We start from the raw sequence: 19,329 nt of genomic DNA, 5'->3' as shown, positions 1-19,329 counted from the left end.
TTGCCTTCAACCCAGCACCTTGCAGGCTGTGTTTCTTTGCCCCCAGCACTCCCTGCAGCATGGTGCTCAGAGCAGGCTCTTCTCTTTCGCCACGAGCTGCAGATCAGCTTAGACTTGGGCTTTTCCCTGCTCCCCACCCAAAGCTCACGGAGGTGGCCCAAGGAAGGGAAGGAGCAGAGCCAAGTGGGACCTTGCAGACAGCAAAACCACAGAGGTTTCTCCTTTTCCCCCACAGTTGAGGGCAGAGAAAGGGCTGAGCTGTTGAAACCCCAGATCCATTTGGGAGGCCCAGGGATTCCTGCAGGCTCTGCAGTGCCACAGGCTCACGGCTGCTTCCCTCCGTGGCCTGCTGAGCCCCTGCGAGCCCCCTCCTCTCTGCAGGCACAGCAGGAAGTCTCTGAAGGTGCTGGGGACCGTCGGGGAGCCCATCAACCCTGAAGCCTGGCTGTGGTACTACCGCGTGGTGGGAGAAGAGCGGTGTCCCATCGTGGACACGTTCTGGCAGACAGAGACGGTGAGTCCCCACCTGGGTGGGTGTCTCGGGGACTTCTCTTTCCCTGCTGCTCCTGGCAGACAGCGGGGTGTCTGGGCAGGTTTGCCATAATGATCCCGTGGTGCCATGGGGACTAGTTGGTTGGCTTGCCCAGGAGCTTGCTCCTAGTGGCTGGTGTAGCCTGCAAGTGTTGGTTCCCCTGCTCTCAGGGTCTCAGAGTCCATGGGGAGACCTCAAAAGGGTCTCTGCCAAAGTCTGCTCTGAGCCCTGCTCTCTCTCTCCCTCTCTCTCTCCGTTTCCTCCAGCATCTCCAAAGCTTTAAGCCCAAATGTGGGCTCCCCGTCCCCTGCTGTATCCTCCCCAACAGGCCGGCATCACCTAAACTCACTCCTTTTTGCCTCCCTTCACAGGGTGGCCACATGCTGACGTCTCTCCCTGCTGCCACCCCCATGAAGCCAGGCTCTGCTGTGAGTACTTCTCTCCTTCCTCCCAGGAGGGAAGGGTCCCCCGGATCCCCACTCCCTCTACTCTGCCCGTTACGGTGCCTGGGCTCACCGCCCTGTCTCCTCGCTGTTGTCCCCATGGCAGACGTTCCCCTTCTTCGGCGTGGTCCCTGCCATCGTGAATGAGTCGGGGGAAGAGCTGGAAGGAGAAGCAGAAGGCTACCTGGTAAAGAGGGGCTGATGTCCCACGCCCTCCCCTTGTCTGTCCCCCATCACCTCCAGGACGTTCCTGGTGCCTTGAGCACCTCCCTGCCTGCCCTGGGCCCAGACAAGGCTCCCTTTGGGTGGCAGGAGCTGCCTTTACTGCCCTAACTCCCTGGCAGTTCTGCGAACGAGCTGTTCAATGATCCATAAAAACACTTGCACACATGGGCAAGGCAGGAGGAAGGGAACAAGTTGTCAGCCGAGCTCCTTTCCCTATGCCAAGGGTGGAGAAACTTTCCCAACAGATCAGCACAGGGCAGCAGCTGAGTGTCATTGCTTAGGGCTGCCTCTGCAGCATCTTTGTAGCTGCACAGCACTGCAGAGACCAGGTTATTTTCCCTCCCATTGCAGAATAAATAGTTTATAAAATCCCTGGGGGAGGTAGAAAGCAGTGTGCACTACCTTGGCCTTTGGAAGAGCTCCTCAGTGAGGTGGTTTCCTCCGTGTCCCCAGGAGCTGCAGAAGGGTTTTGTTCAGCTCGACAAGCCCTGGAGCAGTGTGGGCACTGAACTTGCTGGCCACTGATGCTTGAATCAGATTCAGAAACACTGACCCACAGCAGAGGCCGAGAGCTGGCTCGGTTAAGAGTTGTTTTTGCTCCCACTGACTCCGGTTTGCATTTCTCATTTTCTCATTGCAGGTATTTAAGCAGCCCTGGCCAGGAATAATGCGCACGCTGTACGGAAACCACCAGCAGTTTGAAACCACCTACTTCAAGAAGTTCCCTGGGTACTACGTGACAGGCGACGGTAAGGTGGCCTGGGCGGCGTGTGGGTGCGGAGGCCCGAGGACAGCAATTAAAATCCTGCAGTGCCCTGGCCTCAGGATCCCTTATCGGTTGCTCTGAGGACTGGCACTGCTTCCTCACGCTGTCACTTCTGGTTATTTTTAGGTTGCAGGAGAGATAAGGATGGTTATTACTGGATCACAGGGCGAATCGATGACATGTTGAATGTTTCTGGTAAGGACAACTCTTGTCTTCAGTGGGAGCCAGCGTGCTTTGTGGCGCGAGTTAACGAGCCACCTTGCTTTTATGGGGGACAGCTCTGCGTCTGTGGGCCTGCCCAGAGACCTGTCCCCAAGTCAGACAAGCCTGAGGCTTGGTGACTCCGGATTAATGCCTCCAGGAGGGAGGGAGCCTTCTGTAATCTCTCAGAGGAGGTCCTCAACCAGTGTTACGTGCTGCTGTGTTGGAGCACGTGGGGCCACGGGGGATCTCAGCAAGGCAGGGCAGGGCCTTGCTGTCACTGATCCAAGCTGCAGCTCCAGGTAGGGCTAACGTCAAAGCTGCATCAAACTGCACAATGCTGTGTCCCCAGAGACAGAGCTTTTCCCCAAAATCCAACTCCCTCTCAGCCCGTGCTTTGTTTAACCCTGTGGTCGGAGACAATTCACAAACCTCTTAAAGAAAGAAGCCTGAAGACGGGAGGGAGAACAGCCGGGGAGGGGAGGGGGCCTTGCTCTGCAGCCTGTCCTGGGAGCGATTCCTGGCAGCCTTCTGGGGCAGCCCCACCACCGAGCTGCAGAAAGGAGTTCCTCCAGCTGTTTTCTCAAGGAACTGGAACCCGACCTCTCAAACCTACAGTTCCAGGGCCTTTTGGGCTGGCAGAGCTCTTCCTGCCAGCTGCTGGAGGCTGCAGGCCCCAGCCCCACGCAGCTCTGTGCAGCGCTGCCTTTCTGCTTCCAGGCCACCTGCTGAGCACCGCGGAGGTGGAGTCGGCCCTGCTCGGGCACGCCGCTGTCTCTGAGGCTGCGGTGGTCAGCCACCCGCACCCCCTGAAAGGGGAATGTCTCTACTGCTTCGTGACCCTGAAGGACGGCCACGAGTTCAGCAAGAACCTGGCAGATGAGCTGAAAAAACAAGGTAGGGACAGCCGAAGATCTGGGTAGGGGAGAGCAGCGCGGGGTAGGCAGCAGAGGGGTTAAGGGCTTGGGCGCTTAAGGGTGCGTGTGGCCTGGGGAATGCAGCACGGACAACTGTGACAAGGTGCCCCCTCTGATTAGAGAGCACGGCTGGCACAGACTAAAATTAGTTCTGCCTTTGGCAGCTCATGTGATGCCATCTCCGCCTCTCAGGAGCTGGCGGCCGCGCCGAGGACTGGGGTAGCCAACTTGGGGCTGTTGCAGCGGTGGGCAAGGCTCCCGGGGCTCTCCCTGGTGGGCTGGGACTCGCACAGGGGCTGCCTGGTTACTTTGGGTGGGAAAAGGGCACGTTTGCGAGGCTGTCTCCTGCAGCCAGGAGGTGCTGGCAGAGCAGAGGCTATCAGGCAGTGCTCGAGCATCAGCTTTGTGCAGTCCTCAGGCCAGCGTGCTCCTGCCTTGGGTGTGCAAATCAGGGCAGACCGAGGTAACAGGGCTCATGCAAACTTTCAAATCCAGTCCGCTGTCCCCCACTGCCGTAGTTAAATACTTCCCTGCCTAGGGTGGGGCTCTGGTGGTTTGTGCTGTGTGCCCGAGGCAGCTCTGGCATTGCCACAAAGGACTGCATGAAATGCATCTGTGGCAGTTTTGTCTCTGCAGCAATGCAGTAGCGTAACAGTGATTGCTAGGCCATGACACAGGGCTCTTGAAAACGGAGGGAATGGAAACAGGAGTGTTGCTGCCTGTGGGAAGACGTGCTGCACCCTGCTGGCACTGCAGGGCTTGCTGCCCCTTCCCACAGCTCTGAGGCTGGGGTGCAGCAGCCCTGGGCTCCCCTAGGGGCTGTGCTCTGTGTGTCTGAGCTCGGTCATCCTGCCTGAATCTGTGGGATCTCCTTGTGCCTACCATTAAAATATTTTTTTTCTCTCCCTTCACCCCTCCTCCTCCCCAGTCCGGGAAAAAATTGGACCGATAGCAACGCCGGATTACATCCAGTATGCCCCCAGCCTGCCCAAAACCCGGTCAGGTAAGGGGTCCAGTTGCTGTGCTGGGGAGGAATTGTCCCTAAACTGCTTGTCTGAGGCTACTCAGACCCACGGGGAGAAACTCCGGGGCAAACGGGATGCTGTGGGTTTGTGCACTGACTTCTGGGGCTGCTGAAGTGATCCTGAGCCCTGCTCTCCTTTTGTGGCTGTTCTCACAGGAAAGATCACCCGACGGATATTAAGGAAGATTGCCCAAAATGACAGAGACGTGGGGGACATCTCCACCTTGGCCAACCCAGGCATCATAAACCACCTTTTCAACAGCAGATGCGACACTAAACTGTAGCAGCAGGAGCTGTCCCAGCTGAGCAGGGCTGTAGCAGCAGCGGTATCCTGATGAGCAGGTCCCTCAAATAACCACTGACTGCCCCAGGAGAGAACCCTTCACCCGGTGAATCGAATGTACAAATATTAGAGACAGGAAAGGCTGGCCCCGGAGAGAGAGGCAGCACCTCGTGGGCACGGCCCTGCCTTGGAGGAGCACACGCGTTGTGTCGCAGGTGGGAATCATCCACCCGAGCTTCGGCCTGGTTCACGCAGGGACTTGTGCTCCTCTGTTTTTCATCACCTTGTCTTTGATTTATTTTTATTTTTGTTCTTTTTGGGAGGGGAGATGAGGTGTTAATAATTAACTTTATGTCATTGAGGGGCCCTGGTGTCTTCCCCTTAGTGGGGAGGAACTGGGGGGGTGTAGGGGAAGTGGTACTGGAGTTACTTAATGCAGGCAGACGGGGGCGGTTCATCTGCCACTGCCCACACACTGAGTAAGCTTCCTTTCCTCCTCAGGCTGCTGTGAGCTGAGGAAAGACTTAAAAACACTTTCACATCGTAACTACAACAGAGTTTTAGTCTTGTATCCACTGTCCAAGCTGGTTGCTAGCGGAGGTCCCCTAGCCTGAACGGGAGTGAGGCAAGGCTGGGGGGAGCTCTGTGCTTTTGGGTGGATTTTGTTAAAGCTCACTTGTACCAAGATCTGCTACATCTACCTGCAGGGTAGCAGCTGGTTTTATTTTTCAAGCTGGTTTTATTTTTCACAACCCAGGTTCCTTTGCTCTGGCTGCGGAAACAGGGAGCCAGAGGCCAGGGGCTTGATCTGATGTGCTCCCCGGAGCACTGCTGCCACCAGCGGTGGGCTCAGCCTGGCAGAGGCAGCACAGCCCAGGGCAGGGGTGGGAGCTGCTGGTACCAAAGAAAGCAGGGGCACAAAGCTGGCCACAGGCACCTCTCCCACTGCGAGCAAACCAGCTGTGGGTTACAATGCACCACAACCTGTGCTACAGCAAGGAACCCAAAGCACATGAGGCTGGGTTAGGCCTAGGTGACTTCTTATCAGGAAAAAAGAAGTTTAAAGCCACCTTGTGCTTTAATCTGATGTGGCTTTATGATGATGAGAAAAAACACCTCCAGCTTCCAAGTCTGAGCAGCACCAGGTCCTGCCACAGCCAACGTTTCCTCTTCCTATCGCTCACACTGCCCTCCAGCCCTGGGCTGTGCTGGGAGCTGCTTCCCTGTGCTGTGTGTAATGAGATCAGACGTGAGCTGTTGGAATTCCTACACTCAAACCAAAGGAGAAATGGGCTTTAAATCTTGCTGCAGCAGCTGTTCAGCAACTGCCACCCTACAGCCTCTGCCTGTAACCTGAGCTGACTTTTGGTGGGGCTGGAGAGGAGGCAGTGACTCTGCCGGGGCTCAGGGTTGGTGCAGGTGCCCTGGGGGCTGTTGTCCAAGCCTCGTTTCTTACCTGCTGCTCCCACCAGCATGCTACTTGTCTGTGATCTGTAATGTCAGTCGTGTGTCCCATGTGCCACCCACTGCTCTGTGCCACCTCTCTGACAAGGATTCCTACATCTGCTCTCCTCCTATGTTACTATGGGTCTGCTATGTAATTTTGGCTGGAGACAGCTAGAATTCTATGCAAAATGGAATAAAATGCAAGGAAACAACATGGAAGCGGACTTAGAGCATGTGTGAGGGTTGTAGGTGCTTGCCTGGGGGGAGGCTGGGCTGCTCTGAGGGTGCTTTTGGGCCTTGGGGTCAAAGGCTGGGGCTGGCTCTGCTGTCCCCTGCCCTTGGCAGAAGCTCCAGGGCCGGAGCCTGGACCTCAGCTTGACAGGTCTCCAGCCAACGCTGCTCCACCAAGGTGCAGGGGAAGCAGGAGGCTGAGCCCCCCGCCTGGCAGCAGCCCCTGCGTGCAGGCTGGGGGCAGGAGCAATGCCAGGGAGAAAGCTGTGAGCAGCTGGGGGCCGTGGGGCTGCTGAGAGCACCCTGGGGCGTCACCTGGGCACCGGCCTCTGTGCCCTCTGCTCCTCTGCGCCACGCTCCCCAGCCTCACCTTCAGCTTCCCAGGGAAGCTCCAGTGCTTGCATCCTGCCTCTCCCAGCTGCTGCTACCCTCCTGCTCCTGGAGCAGTGCACAAACTGCACGCCTGCAGACCCAGGGCAAGGTGTTTTATCCTGGAGAGCATTCACCCCACGCCAGCAGCTGCTTGTGCTGGGCTGGAGCTGCAGAGCTGGGTGCCAGGACCCATCCCCAGCACAGAGCTGTGCAGGTGGGCATTGAGCAGAGCAAAACCTGCCCCTACAACAAAGGGTTGTGTAGGGTCTGTGCACAGTTGTGCAGCTGCCCCAAAGCCAGGCCTGGCCCAGGAGCTGCTTAAAGGCTGAGCTCGGCTCCTGCCAGGTGGGAGACCAGAAGGATAACGAGATGCTGAGGGGCTCCAGCGAGCTCGCAGCTGCTCATAGGGCTTTTTGGATCAAACTGGACTTTGCAGGGGTCATGTCCAGCAGAATCAGCTCCCCAGAGTCCCAGCAGCGAGTTCAACCGTCTGACTGGAATCGCTGTGAGGTGGGGTTCTGAGCAGGGCCCAGCGCCCTCAACAGCCTCACCCAGAGCCTTAGGCACAGCTCAGGTGCAGGGGTGCTGTAACTGTAGCTGTAACCCCAAGGACACAAAGGACCCCTCACGGCAGTGCTCTGGGCACCCCCTTCCCATGGCTCCTGCCAGACAGAACTGCCCCCAGGCCGTTGCTCAGATTGAATGTAGGTTTTAATCTCCGTTTGGGGGTAATCAACCCCCCCATCATGAACCCCAACGTGGGAGTTGTGGAATCAGCTTCAGACCTGAACCACTGCAGTGCCCGGTTAGTGACTGGGTTGAGCACCCCGGCAGCGGGGTGGCCGAGCAGCCCACGAGGTCGTTCCTCAGGAGCAGCGGCTTTCCTGCTGCCACCGCCACAGCAGAGCTCGGGCTGCTTTACCAGGGCCCCTCCTTGGCTGAGGAAGGGCTGGGGAGAGAGGGGTGTGCTGGGGGGAGCAGCATGAGCTCGGGGGCCGGAGCGCCCGCACTGTTCCCATTGAGTCAGGAAACCCGGAGGGAGGGAGGCGTCCCACCGCCGGGGATGGTCCCACAGTGAAGCCAAGCGAATGTGCTGGCTGTGATGGATGCTTGGCAGAGTTAAACCAGGGCAGCTGGGGCTGTGCAGGAGCCACGAGGCTGCTCAGACACTGGGGAAGGTGGAAATCGGAGCAGCAGCACCTGAGCCGGGGCTGGAGGGGCTGGGGACAGGCAGAGCTGGTCTCAGCCTTTGTCACGGCAAGCAGCAGGGCAGCGGGAGGGGAGGCACAAGAGGCCTCGAGTCCCACAGCTGAAGCTGCTCCTGGCACCTCCACCTTCCTCCTCCCCTTCCCTGGGCTTTGGGTTTCGGTGCCTGCAAACAGTGCAGCAGGAACCCGGGGCCAGCACAAATTTGGGGCAGGGCAGGGCCACCCTCTGGCCCTGCACAAACCCCGAGGGGACACCCCAACCCCCTGCACAGCCCAGGGCCGACCCCAGCCCGTCCCCCCGCCGAGTGCACCCCGAGGAAAGCAGCTCGGCCCCGCGGGCAGCGCAGCAGCGGGGCGCTCACACCAGGTAGGGGGTGTCCAGCACGGCCACCCCGGCCGCCACCCCGCCGTCCGCGTGCTCCACGGCCTTTGTCCGCAGGAGGTGGCCGGCCGCCTCGTTCATCACCAGCTCCTTGCCCTGCCTGCAGAGAGAAGGGCAGCTGGGCAGCACTGGAGCAGAAAGCCCACGGCCTTTCCACCACCCGGGACAGTTTGAGCCCTGTTCCCATTCCTGGCTGGGGCGCTGACATAGACTCACCTGACATAAACGCCGAAGATCCCAAGCTCTGAGACGCACTCGGATGCTTTTAGGGGACTGTGAGCCCTCAGCAAGTAATTCCTTGTTGGCTGGGGCTGGATCTTATCCATCAGGATGTAGGAGGTTCTCTCAGGGCTGTCTTTGATCTTCTCCAGCACCTGCCTGAGCTCCTCGCCGTAGAGGTTGTTCCCTGAGCACAGGACGGGCAGGTCAGGAGCTTCCCAGAGCAACAGAAGCCGTTTGCAGCCTGAGCAGATGCAGCGCTGCCCGTGATTCCCCCAGCTCTGGGACCTGGAGCTCCCTCGCCACCATGACCTGTCCCCGTGGCCAAAGCAGCTCCAGGCCTGAGCCCTGAGCCACACCGAGACCGCCCTGCAGCTCCTACCTCCGCCTTCCCGCTGCGGCTTCAGCACGAACTGGTCGGGGTTGGCGATAGCCGTAGCAGCTATCTTGTCACCCTCCTCACCCTGGCAGGAAAGAAAGCAACAGCAACTCATCAGGGAGGAGCAGGAGCTCCTCGATGGGCTGCTGTGAGCAGGATAACCAGGGTCCTGAGGCCAAAGCGAGGCCCCCTCGTGTTTCTAACCAAGGAGGAGCGCCACGTGTGCCAAGAGTGTGCCCGCACCCTCACTCCCACCCCACTCACCACATCCAGCGAGTAGAGCCCGGCGAACGTGGCTCGGATGCGAGCAATGGCCTCGGTGCGGCCAGGCAGCAGCTTCTCCAGGGTCCCCGGGCGGCTCAGCTCCTGCTGCACCTTCTTGGTGCCGGCCAGCTGGGTGGCGATGTCGGGGCACTTCACTGCCCTCGACCTCTCCAGCAGCAACCGCGCCTCCCAGTTCTGAGAGAGAGGGAGAGCGACCGGCCCATCACAGCCAGGTTCTCTCTCCCTTCCTCTTCATTTTTTTGACAGGCAGGGACGGGAATGGCATGCTGGAGAGAGAGGCACACGTGGGCCTGCCCCTGCCCCAGGGAGCAGCACAGCCAGGCTGCTCCGTTGCCTTCCCCTGCACTCCCCTCCCCAGCATTTTCAGCCAACAGCACCATCTGCCCTGTGTCATTACCTCCTGCAGCCAACAGTCCTAGTGCATAGTTTAGGGCAGAAAATTATTTGTAGTTCAAGCCTAAACGCTTTAAGCAGGCGCTAATCAATGTTAACCCGTATCACACAGCCACAGCTCGGTGCTGCAGACGGGGTGACCACACGAGTGGTGACTGGAGAAACCCACTCCTCTTTCTTATTACAGGAGCACTGCACGAGCAGCAAAGATGTGTCAGCTTCCCAAAGCTGCTTGGATGGGCCTGACCCACCCGGGACAGGACCACAGGGTGTTTCAAACCCTCTGGCACTGCCACAGAGCTCCTGGTAGCGAGCAGTGGGTGCTGACCTGCTGATTGTAGTTTGTCGGCACGTAGCCCTCTCTGTAGTACACCACTGCTACCTCCTGGCCATCCCTGGAACAGAAAGCAGCAGCCATCAGAGCCAGCAGCCACCAAGGGGGCTGCCAGGGCTCAGACGGCGTTCGCCCCTTCTGCTTGGCCTCCCGAGCTGCTCTGCTCCTCCTCGAGAGCGCCTGCGGCACGGGGAGCTGGCACCAGGCCTCTGCCCTAACCAACATCCCGGTAACTCAGGCACCCAGCCCAGGAGGGAGGCGAGAACCTCATTTTTTAGTAGCCTTGCATTCCTGCAGCTGGGGGGGGGAACGGGATCCTTCCTGGATGGCGATGCCAGGCAGGACACAGCAACCTGCCCCAGAGCAGCCGCGGTGCCACGCACCGAGCCGCAGCAGCGGAGCGCGGGCAGGGAAGGCAGCACGGACACTGCCGCGGGCAGGCAGCACGCCGTAACCGCCTCCACAGCCAGACAGGATGCTCTGCAGGAAGTATCTGCAGATACTTTCCCCTTAACCGTCTGGCGATGACAAACGCTCAGTAGTTAAACATGGCAGAGGTGCCAAAAGGTCAGAGCATGGAAAAATAAAATTAAAAAATCAGCTAACAAGAGGAAAAACACGGGCAGGCAACCAGTGCTCCTCGTGTGGCTCCAAGCACGACAGCCTGGGAACGGGACGAGCGAGGAGCCTGGGATCAGCTGCGGGCTGATCCTGAGGGCGCTCAGAGCCAAGGGAGGCCGCAAGGACTTGCAGGACTTCACTTCCTGTGCACGGGTAACCCAGCCCTGCCGCCCGCAGGGCATCACGTGGAGGCTCAGCAGGAAGCAGCTCGGTGGAAACCTCTGCAAGAGCCAGGGTTTCTCGCTGCATGTGTACACGGGGGGAGAGGGGAGCACGCGGAGCTCAGGAGGCTGTGGTTTGGAGGAGGGAAATGGGGTTTCCAGCTGTAAGGGACTGATGGGTGTGTGCAAAATCCTAGCACAGCGAAAACAAAATCGTTTCAGCTCTAAGGGGAATTAGCGGCAGCAGCCTGGAGCAGCAGCACATCTCACAACGCCACTATTTACACTCAAAACTGTCACCAACACTGCCAGGCTCAACCCTGAGTGCCAGCAGGGAGCCAGCAGCACACACAGCTCGTACTCACATGTACAGCCTCCTGGCTTCGTCCAGGGAGCCCTTCTCAAACACGTCTCGGAAGCGCTTCCTGATGACCCGAATGTTCCTAAAAGAGGAGCGGGACGGTCACACAGCAGGCTGGGCACGGAGGCACGTGAGGAGGAAACCTCAGCTGGAAGCAGCACGGAGCTGCTGCTCCTTCCCCAGCCACCTCGGCACACTCTCCATGGAGCAGGCAGGTCACAGCAGCTCCTGCTGCCCGCACCCACCCGCGTCCCCAGGCGTGTGCCGAAACGCCCGCGTTCGCCTTCCACCTCCTGAAGCATTTCTGCTGGCAGCCAGGATCCTGCTTTTCTATCCCTGCAGGACGGAGCCGCTCACAGACGGCTTCCCAGCCAGCAGCAGCCGGCGTTGTGCTCCCTGGGACCACCCCTTATCGCCCTTCTCCACACAGTGGCACTGTGGCCCCACAGACCCCACTGTTGGTAGGGCCGGGGATCTCCCCAGCTCCGCCTCGGGGCTCGAGCTCCTCACCCCCCCCCTTTCCAGCCCTTCACCCCACAGACCTGCTAACTTTGCACAGATCCCCCACAGCGGGCTGGAGGCTCTGTTAATGAGGCTTTTATGAAATCACCCTCCGGCCAGTCCCAAGTTAGAGCGAGCAGGACCCCGTTATCCCCGCTCTGCTCCTTGTTGGCTGGCCCACGGCAGAGCCACCCCGGTGTGCCCTGAGGACTGCGTGGGGACAGCAAGGAACCGGCCCCGCACACCACAGGAGGCCGCTGGAGCTTCCAGCAACGAGCCTGGGAGGGGCTCTGGGAGGTTTGGGTGAAGACGAAGGGGGCGCTGAGGCTGGGCAGGGGGCCGGCAAAGGAAGGCTGAAGAGACCCCGGAGGGAAGCCCAAGGTGACGGCTGCCCCGTTACCCACCAAGGCCCCCTCACAGCCTCGGAAACCGCGACGTGTTTGGCTTCACCCTCGTGTAGGTGACCGCGTAGGAAGCAGACGGGCTCTGCTTTACCTGTTCCAAAGCTCGTTCTCCACGCATCGCTGATCAAAGATGTTCCTTTGCACCTCCTCCACCAGGAACATCACCACAGCGCTACAGGAGACACCCAGAACACCGTTACACCCCGAGACCACCACCCCCTGACCTCGGTGATCCCACACGGCTCCCGTGAGCCTCCTACAGCCTTCCTGTGTGCTGGCACAGGGAGCAGGACGGCCCCGTGCGACTGTCCGGGGGCAGGCTCCTCACCTCCGCGAGCCGTACAGCTCCCAGGCCTTGGCGATGCCCGAGGCCAGCCCCTCGGAGGGGTTGTTGGGCAGCAGCCGCGACGCCTCCTCGGCCATCCCCAGCTCCTTCAGCACCCGCCTGCGGAACGAGAGCGGCTCCCAGGGCCTGGCCGCGGGGCAGCCCCACGGGGCCGGGCCGGGGCGCGGGGCCGCGGCCGCTCCCTCACCCGTGCACGGCGGCGGTGCGGGAGGCCAGGCCGCCAAAGCTGGCGGCGATGGTGTTTATCTCGATCTGCTTCAGCGCCGGCGCCCCAGGCGCCCCGCAGTCGAACATGTAATCCGAGCGGTTTATGCCTAAAAACACGGACTGAGGCGGGAGGAGGGGGGTGAAGCGGGACCCGTGCCCACCCCTGCTTCTCCTGCTGCCTCTCACCGCATCCCCCTGAGGCAGCCTGGCCCCAAACCCTCCCGGGGCAGATGTGGCCGCCCTGGTGCCAACCAGCACCCACGCGAGGCGAGCCGGGGCCGCGTGGAGCCCACAGCAGGCGCGGCCCCGGTGCCCTGCAGGTCCCGAGCAGCCACGGGTCCCCGCGCTACCTGCGCCAGTCCTTCCTCCAGAACCTGCAGGTGGATCCTGAAGAGCCGGGCCGTGAAGTCATCCACCTTGACGGTGCTGGGGGAACAGCAGGACCCCGTCAGCCCCCTCGCCGGGGGAAGGAGAGAATCAGCCCAGCGGGCGCCCTGCTGGGCTGTGGCAGAGGAGCCAGACTACAGGATCACCCTGCCGGGCTCCAAACCCCACACCCCGCAGTGCCGAGCGCTCCGTGGGGATCGGGCAGCCAGCAGGAGATGCAAAATGAGGCCGAGGCAGGCTCCTCAGTGCGGGACTCAAAGAAGCCTCCAGCAAGTGGGATTCAAAGCCCTGGTGCCAGCACGCTCCAGAGTGAGAAGCCACGAGGCTCAGACACTGGCAAAGGGAAACAAACTGCTGGAGACCCCAAAAAAACTGCTGGCCCACGGAGACCCCAAGGCTGCTGACATTATGTGAGGACAAATGAAGCAGAACGGAGAGGTGCCTGCCCAGGGGAGTGCACACCGCACCCCTCAGCTCCAAAGACGGAGGCGGATGGCAGGCGGGGACGCCTGGAGGGTGACAAACGCTTCCCAATTAACATCCCCCGTAATTAAACTCGGTGAAGCCCCGAAGCGTTACCTGGCCAGAGCGCGCTCCAGGAACTCCCTGTCCTGGCTGATGGCGTCCACCAGCAGGTTGAAGTCCTGCTGCACGGTGTACGCCTGCCGGAACAGGGCGCTGGGCACGGCCGAGGGCAGCAGCGTGAAGGGCGCGAAGCTCACCACCTGCAGGCGGGGAGCACAGGCAGCGCCACCCCGACCCCATTGAACCCCCAGGCCCACCCCATGGGGTTTTGGGGAGGTTGTGGGGTGGCCGGGCTTACATCGGAGGCGTTGGGCTCGGCCTCGGTGCGCATCAGCACGCCCTCCAGCAGCGCCGCGTCCACCGCCGCCAGGGCCGCCCGGCGCACGGCCGCCTCGCCCCGCAGCGCCGCGTCCCACAGCCCCGCCATGCCTGGGGAGCCGCCGCGTCACCCCACAGCGCCAACGGGGGCACGGCCAGCGGCCCCAAAACCAGGGTCCCAGCATAGGGGGGGCCGAGGAGCGGCAATGCCTGCCCTGCCCCGTGCCCTGCTGAGACCTGGCACCCCACAGCCCCAAACCCAGTCCCCTAGAGACCTCTGGCCACATCCCACAGCCCCTCTGCCCTCTATAGCCCCACAAACCCCACAGCCGCCCTGCACCCCACAGAGCCCTGTACCCCACAGCCCACCCAGCCCCCTATAGCCCCCTGCCCCCCATGGCCCCACAGCCCCTATACCCCCCCTGTACCCCACACCCCTCCCCACACCCCATATCCCACCCAGTCCCCCACAGCCCTCCCGGACCCTGCAGTCCCTATATCCCCCCGCCCCCCATAGCCCCCCTGCCCTCTGTATCCCACCCAGCGCCCCATAGCGACCACAGGACCCCATAACCCCACCATGCCCCCCCTGCACCCCACAGCCCCCCCAGTCCCCTGCAACCCCCCCAGACCCCGTGGTCCCGTGATCCCATAGTCCCTGATGGCCTCTGATAGTCCCTCTGCACCCCATAGCCCCCCGCACCCCATACCCCCTATATCCCCCATACTCCCCATATCCCCTATAGCCCCCATAGCCCCCCGAACCCCCTCCCGCCACAGCCCCGCCCGTCCCGTACCTGCTCCCAGTGCTCCCTGCCCACCCCGCCCCCTCCCCACGCAGATTGGCCGAGCATCGCTTCCCGCCCCGCTGATTGGCAGCCGGCAGGGGAGAGGGGCGGGGCTTGGGGAGTGCGTGCGCGCTGGACCCGGGGGGCGGGGGACGGGAGAGGGGCTGGCGTCACGGCCGCGTGACGTCACGGCGTGACGTCACTCCGGGCCGGGCGGAGGGGGCGGAGGCACTGGGGGGGAGGGGTAGGAAAAGGGGGGTCCCTGCCTTAATTAACGCTGTTAATCAGCTTAATTAATTAATTAATGAAGGCTGCCCGGCTGCCCGGCTGTGCCTGCAGAGCATCGCTCGTCCTCCGCGCTTGGTTCCCCCGGTACCCCGTGGAAAAGAAAAGTGGAAAAAAAACACCAAAAAGCACCAAAAAACGCCAAAAACCACCCAAAACCACCACAAATGGCCGTTGTGCTGTGCAGCTGCGGTGCCTGGGGCTGTGTCATTTGTCCTGGCCCCAGGAGCAGGGGGAGCAGCGCGGCAGCAGCCACATAACAACAGTGCTGGGGCTCCTGCTGCGGGCACAGCCCGGGGGGCTCCCCCAGAGCAGAGCCCCTCGCTGGCCCCGTCCTGCAGGAGAAAAACGGCTCAGCTCCCGCAGCCTGGCTGCCCTGCCCTATGAGTGCCAGCTTCGGCAAGGGTATGAAAGAAATCTGTTGTCCCCCAGGCCGCCTTTCAATGCGAAATGCTCCGCTAAGGCCAGCAATCTTAAACCCCCCACACGTGTGCCTATTGTTTGAGGTGCAGAACAATTGAAGGGTGCTCTCATGGGCTAAAGATAGCCAGGCAGCTGGTGCTGTCCTTTTCGCTGTAACTGAGAATAAAACAATGCCCGCGTATTGTCTGCATGACTGGAGCGGTGACATTGGACTCTCTGCCAAGGCAGCATCCACAGGATCAATGAAACGCGGGTTATTTATAAACGGGTAGTGTCATTTCTTCCCCAAAGTAATTTCACTTCCTTAGCTTTTCCACCAGGCCTTTCTGCGCCGTGGAGCGAGGTATAAATAGCACCGAGCCGGGCTGCGAGGGAGCCAGCGGGACCAGCGGGTGGAAAACCAAATTGGGGGTTTCCACCTGAGTTTGTGTGTGCTTTTGCTTCCCGGAGCGACGCCCGAGCCAGCACTGTGCCCTGCTGCCCAGCCATGGACGCTCACCCACTTCTGCTCGGCTCAGCCTGTGGGGAGCAGCCCACCTGGGTGTTTCCAGGCTGGTGACTGGAAACCTGGAATCCACGGCCAAAACAGAAGTCCTGGGGTGGTGGCCACCATCTCCTGCTCCCCTCACCTGGGCAGGGCAGCCAGGAGTGAGCCACCTCCTTGCTGTGACCTCCTGACGGGCCACAGCAACGTGGGGAGGTCCTGGCAAAGCGTGGGGACACGCAGGAATGCTGCTCCCTCCTAGGTGGTGCCCAGGCTTGAGGACGGCCCAAGCCTACCAGGTCCCATGGGAAAATCCCACGTTTGCTGCCTCTCTGTCTTGAACTGCTGTCCCCTGTCATGAGATGAGCTGAGGTTGATCAAGTGGGAGAAAACACCTTGGAAACACCTTGGAAACCAAGACCAGGGCAGCTCTTGGGCTTCTTTTCCAAAGGCTGCTGTGTGCCAGTGCCTGTCCCGGCAAGCCGGCTGCAATTGAGGTGCCATTAAGTGTTCAAATAAGGGGGCGAGAGGCCCTTTTCTCTCATCTCTTTTTGTAATGCACTGCCAAAACCTCAAGCGTCTTCACTGAAGTCAGCTTACACATTCCTGTAATATTTGCAGTGTTCGTTACAACCTTTGTTCCTAAACAGATGCTGGGTCTTTCCAGTGGCCATCCCTCTGGAGAAGAATGTCCCTAAAACCTCAAAGCTGGGAAATTAAATGCAAACAAATAAAAACTCCCCAGTTTTTCCCATCTCCAGGTGACCTTGCTGCCTCTTTGCCCGAGTGGGACCTTCCCAGCACGTTGCTTACTAACTCCAGCCCCCGATTTCTCATGTCATGCCTCTTCCAGGTACGTTCCCAATCCCAATCCTCATTTTGGATGCATTTTGTACATTCATTTCTTTCACTCACTGTGGGAGCACAGTGCCCAGAGGCCCCAGTGTGCTTATGCTGCCCAAGCCTCATGCTACAGCAAGCAGCAGCACTATTCCTGAAGGCTTTTTTGGTGAAAAAGCACCTTGCAGAGAGCACAGCCAGGGTTTAGGGGTCTGCTTTGGAGGGAGCCTCACAGCCAAAGGCTCGGGGTCCAGGCTGAGCCCGAGGGACACTGGCGGGTGGCAGTGCTGGGCTGTCACCTCCGCCTGAACGCAGACATTCCTGCTGCATGGAAATATGCCTGAAATAGCCCCTCTGCAGATTGTCTTTATCTAATCAGGCACCTTCGCACCCCCCTCCAGTGCATTTCAGGGAGCTGATAGCGGTGATATGTTAAGTGTGGAAAGAAACCTCTAGCGAATGGCCCGGCTAGGAGAGTAATTCTCCTTCCTGCCACTTATCAGAGCCTGCTAATGGGGAGCATTCCTCCCGCGGGGTCGGGGAGCAGCAGGGAGGTCACAGGGGGGTGGCCGAGCCCCTGGCACCCCCTGGCTCTCTGGGACTGATGAGGAGCTGCTCTGACTGCAAAACACCCAAACAGTTGGGTGCTGGTGGCGTCCTGGCCCATGGGGAGAGGCTTGTCATGCCCTCAAAGGCATGGCCAAGGAGCCCCATCCTCATCTGCCACCTCACGGGACGCCGATACGTCAAGCAGAGAGCTGTAGGGGGAAAAAACAGGGTGCCTTAATGGCAGGGGAGATGCTCACAGTGCTGAGGGTGGTAGTGGAGAGCTGGTGGGATGTCTGAGCAGGCCTGGCACCAGGCGATAGCCACCTAAAGCAAGTCCTCTCTGCTCCAGATAAAGCTTTGGGCTCCTTGTCGTGCCTGTGGGGTTCTGTGGGAGGTTCATGGAGATCCCCCACCCGCTGCCCCGCTGAGGGTGCCGCACTGCACCTGTCTGAAAGGCACAGCTCAGACCTGGCCGGGAATGGCAGGATGAGCGTCCTACCACCCTGAAAACCACATCACAAAGGCTCCAAAATCACCCGCACCCAAAGGAAGTGCGTGTCAGCAGCTGCCGGAGTGACCATTCCACATCTCCCTTTCTACAGAGCTGCTCGGCCTTTGATGGACCCTGCTGGAACATCTTCAAAGAGGGAGGGAAACTAGGGCGAGCAGAAGGAACTGCAGAAGGAATCTCCGAAAATAAAATCGCTTTAAAGATAAGGCAGGGAGGGGGTGAGCAGAGCGCGGGGTGGGTACGTGCCCTGAGAAGAATGTGCGAGGCCGGGCCAGCTGGTAGGGCCAGCACGAGCGCTCGTCCCACTGCCCGTGGCAAAGGTACTTGGCACCGCACCCGCCTCGGGCCTCGGGCCCCTCCAGGGCGTGGGTGGAAACCCGACTCCGAGCTCGGGACGGGGAGGCAGAAGACCACCGGGCCGACCTCAGAGGAACCTGTGGCCCACCACCGCCTGCTGCTCTTCCAGACGCTGCAGCCCTGCTGTCTTGGCAAGGTTGAACACCTCTGCGGCGCCACGGCCAGGTGGGGGCTCAGGACCCCCGATGGTCTCCCCGTAGGGGAGATGGAGGAGACACATCTGTGGAGTCCAGCTCTGCAGCAGCTGCTCTCACGTCCCAGTGGATGAAGACATGGACTTCAGGCCACCCTAGTGGGGGAGTGCCCACGTGGTATTTGGAGATGGGGGCTTGCAGCCTGCTTCATCCTGGTGGGCTCAAGGTCACCTTGTTAGTGACAAAGCAACACGCCTTGGGCACCAGGCCACAGCCTCCTCTCCAGTTTAATTCATGGGAAGACCAGCACCATGCAAAGCCCTTACATTACACTGTGCAGTCACTGAAGGCAATACCGACCCATCTCTGAGCTCAGCCATCCCCTCCAGCAGGGCTCCCACCCCAGGGGGAAGCTCTGGAGTCCTCCTCCATCCCACGAAGCTCCCAGGCTTCACTCCGGAGTCACCTTGGTGGGATCAGTTGGCATTTCTGTGTCCCCAGGACATGACCACAGGACTGGGCAGCCAAGAGGTGTCCCCCATGTCTGCATTGAGGCCCACCTGCTTCCCCAGGGGGTAAGGTGGCCTGGTGCCTGGGACGGAGCAGAGCTGGGCTGCAGAGGGGACCAGCTGCGAACTGGCTGGAAGGAGGTGTGGGGGTCTTCTGCGGGCAGTGCCAGTGCCAGCCAGGAGGGCAGAAACCACTTAGGATGCCAGCAACTACATGGCTCTTCCTTGAACCTGGCAGAGAAATCCCCGTGACACAGCCATTGGGTTGTGCTGCTCCCACCGGGCCCATTCCCATCTCAGAAAGTTCACGGTGCTGCTGCTGGGATGGAGCTGTGCTCTGAGTGGTGGTCACCACGTTGCCCATGGACTCTTTGGGGTCAGCCTGGGTAAAATGATGTGGAGGAAACCCAGCAGCCTCTCTGTACAGAGTGATTTTTCATCTGCCTCAGCCATGAACAAAGCTCTGGTGTTGAGGTGAGCATGCTCTGGAAGCAGGACCCAGGGGTTTAGTGCTGGGCAGAGCCCATCCAGAATCAGCCCCTCCAACAAACCCATTGCATTTCCATTGCCTATAATCAGAAAAGCAAATTCATGACATTTGGTGTTCAATGGGAAGCAGCTGGTGGGGTTGGGTAAACTAACCAAGCCCATGGAAAAGAAGGCAAAGAGGTATCAAGGGCCGACCCCAACGTCCTTGCCCTGGTTTCCTGCTCCCGGGCAGTCCAGTGAGGAGAGCCTGGACCAGAGCTGAGCCAGAGGTTCGGATGGGCCAGCCTGGGAAGGTGGAAAGCAAAGATTTTGATCCTGCACTCCTGGCAGAGCAGGCTCCCGGAGCTGTGCTGCCTCCCAGGGCTGCAGTCCCTCGTTCTGCCTTTGTGCTCGCCTGACAATACAGGAGTAAAAATAACCAGGCTGCATTTGCAGGGAGATAAAAGCGAAGTTTGCCTTTTGTGTCTCTCCGGGCAGTGGGACAGCAGC

At 60.3% G+C, this 19,329-nt stretch overlaps 2 protein-coding genes across 3 annotated transcripts in view; one reads left to right on the top strand and one right to left on the bottom strand.

Annotated features, from left to right (window-relative positions):
- ACSS2 (acyl-CoA synthetase short chain family member 2) overlaps positions 1 to 6,036 on the top strand; it is a 31,243-nt gene extending 25,207 nt beyond the window's left edge. For both annotated transcript variants that reach the window (XM_084296880.1, XM_084296879.1), the window contains 8 exons: positions 382 to 514; positions 904 to 960; positions 1,082 to 1,162; positions 1,841 to 1,949; positions 2,093 to 2,161; positions 2,888 to 3,064; positions 4,013 to 4,087; positions 4,265 to 6,036. In XM_084296880.1, the coding sequence (XP_084153006.1) occupies positions 382 to 514; positions 904 to 960; positions 1,082 to 1,162; positions 1,841 to 1,949; positions 2,093 to 2,161; positions 2,888 to 3,064; positions 4,013 to 4,087; positions 4,265 to 4,392 (829 nt within the window). In that variant the 3' untranslated portion in view covers positions 4,393 to 6,036. The remainder of the gene's footprint in view (positions 1 to 381; positions 515 to 903; positions 961 to 1,081; positions 1,163 to 1,840; positions 1,950 to 2,092; positions 2,162 to 2,887; positions 3,065 to 4,012; positions 4,088 to 4,264) is intronic.
- A 1,097-nt stretch (positions 6,037 to 7,133) lies between these two features.
- On the bottom strand, positions 7,134 to 14,320 carry GSS (glutathione synthetase). Its single transcript, XM_084296421.1, has 13 exons — positions 14,269 to 14,320; positions 13,452 to 13,582; positions 13,208 to 13,353; positions 12,592 to 12,667; positions 12,222 to 12,361; positions 12,017 to 12,133; positions 11,780 to 11,860; positions 10,788 to 10,865; positions 9,635 to 9,701; positions 8,893 to 9,087; positions 8,632 to 8,713; positions 8,247 to 8,436; positions 7,134 to 8,130 (listed from the first exon to the last, which is right to left on the bottom strand). The coding sequence occupies exons 2-13, from the start codon at positions 13,578 to 13,580 to the stop codon at positions 8,007 to 8,009; spliced, it is 1,425 nt and encodes a 474-aa protein (XP_084152547.1). The 5' UTR covers positions 13,581 to 13,582; positions 14,269 to 14,320; the 3' UTR covers positions 7,134 to 8,006.
- Positions 14,321 to 19,329: the final 5,009 nt, after the last annotated feature.

This window comes from Netta rufina, assembly GCF_964035555.1.
Source record: "Netta rufina genome assembly, chromosome: 16".
In the NCBI taxonomy this organism is placed as follows: domain Eukaryota; kingdom Metazoa; phylum Chordata; class Aves; order Anseriformes; family Anatidae; genus Netta; species Netta rufina.
The sequence above is the reverse complement of the archived record's forward strand: the minus strand, read 5'-3'. Positions and strand labels throughout refer to the sequence as shown.

What these genes read in the sequence shown, in the direction of transcription:
- GSS (XM_084296421.1), bottom strand. Translation starts at nt 13,580, where the DNA reads ATGGCGGGGCTGTGGGACGCGGCGCTGCGGGGCGAGGCGGCCGTGCGC. An exon ending in CCGAGCCCAACGCCTCCGAT is followed by an intron (nt 13,354 to 13,451) that starts GTAAGCCCGGCC and finishes CCCCGCCTGCAG; the next exon opens with GTGGTGAGCTTCGCGCCCTT. An exon ending in GCCGCAGCGGGAAGGCGGAG is followed by an intron (nt 8,437 to 8,631) that starts GTAGGAGCTGCA and finishes TCCTGTGCTCAG; the next exon opens with GGAACAACCTCTACGGCGAG.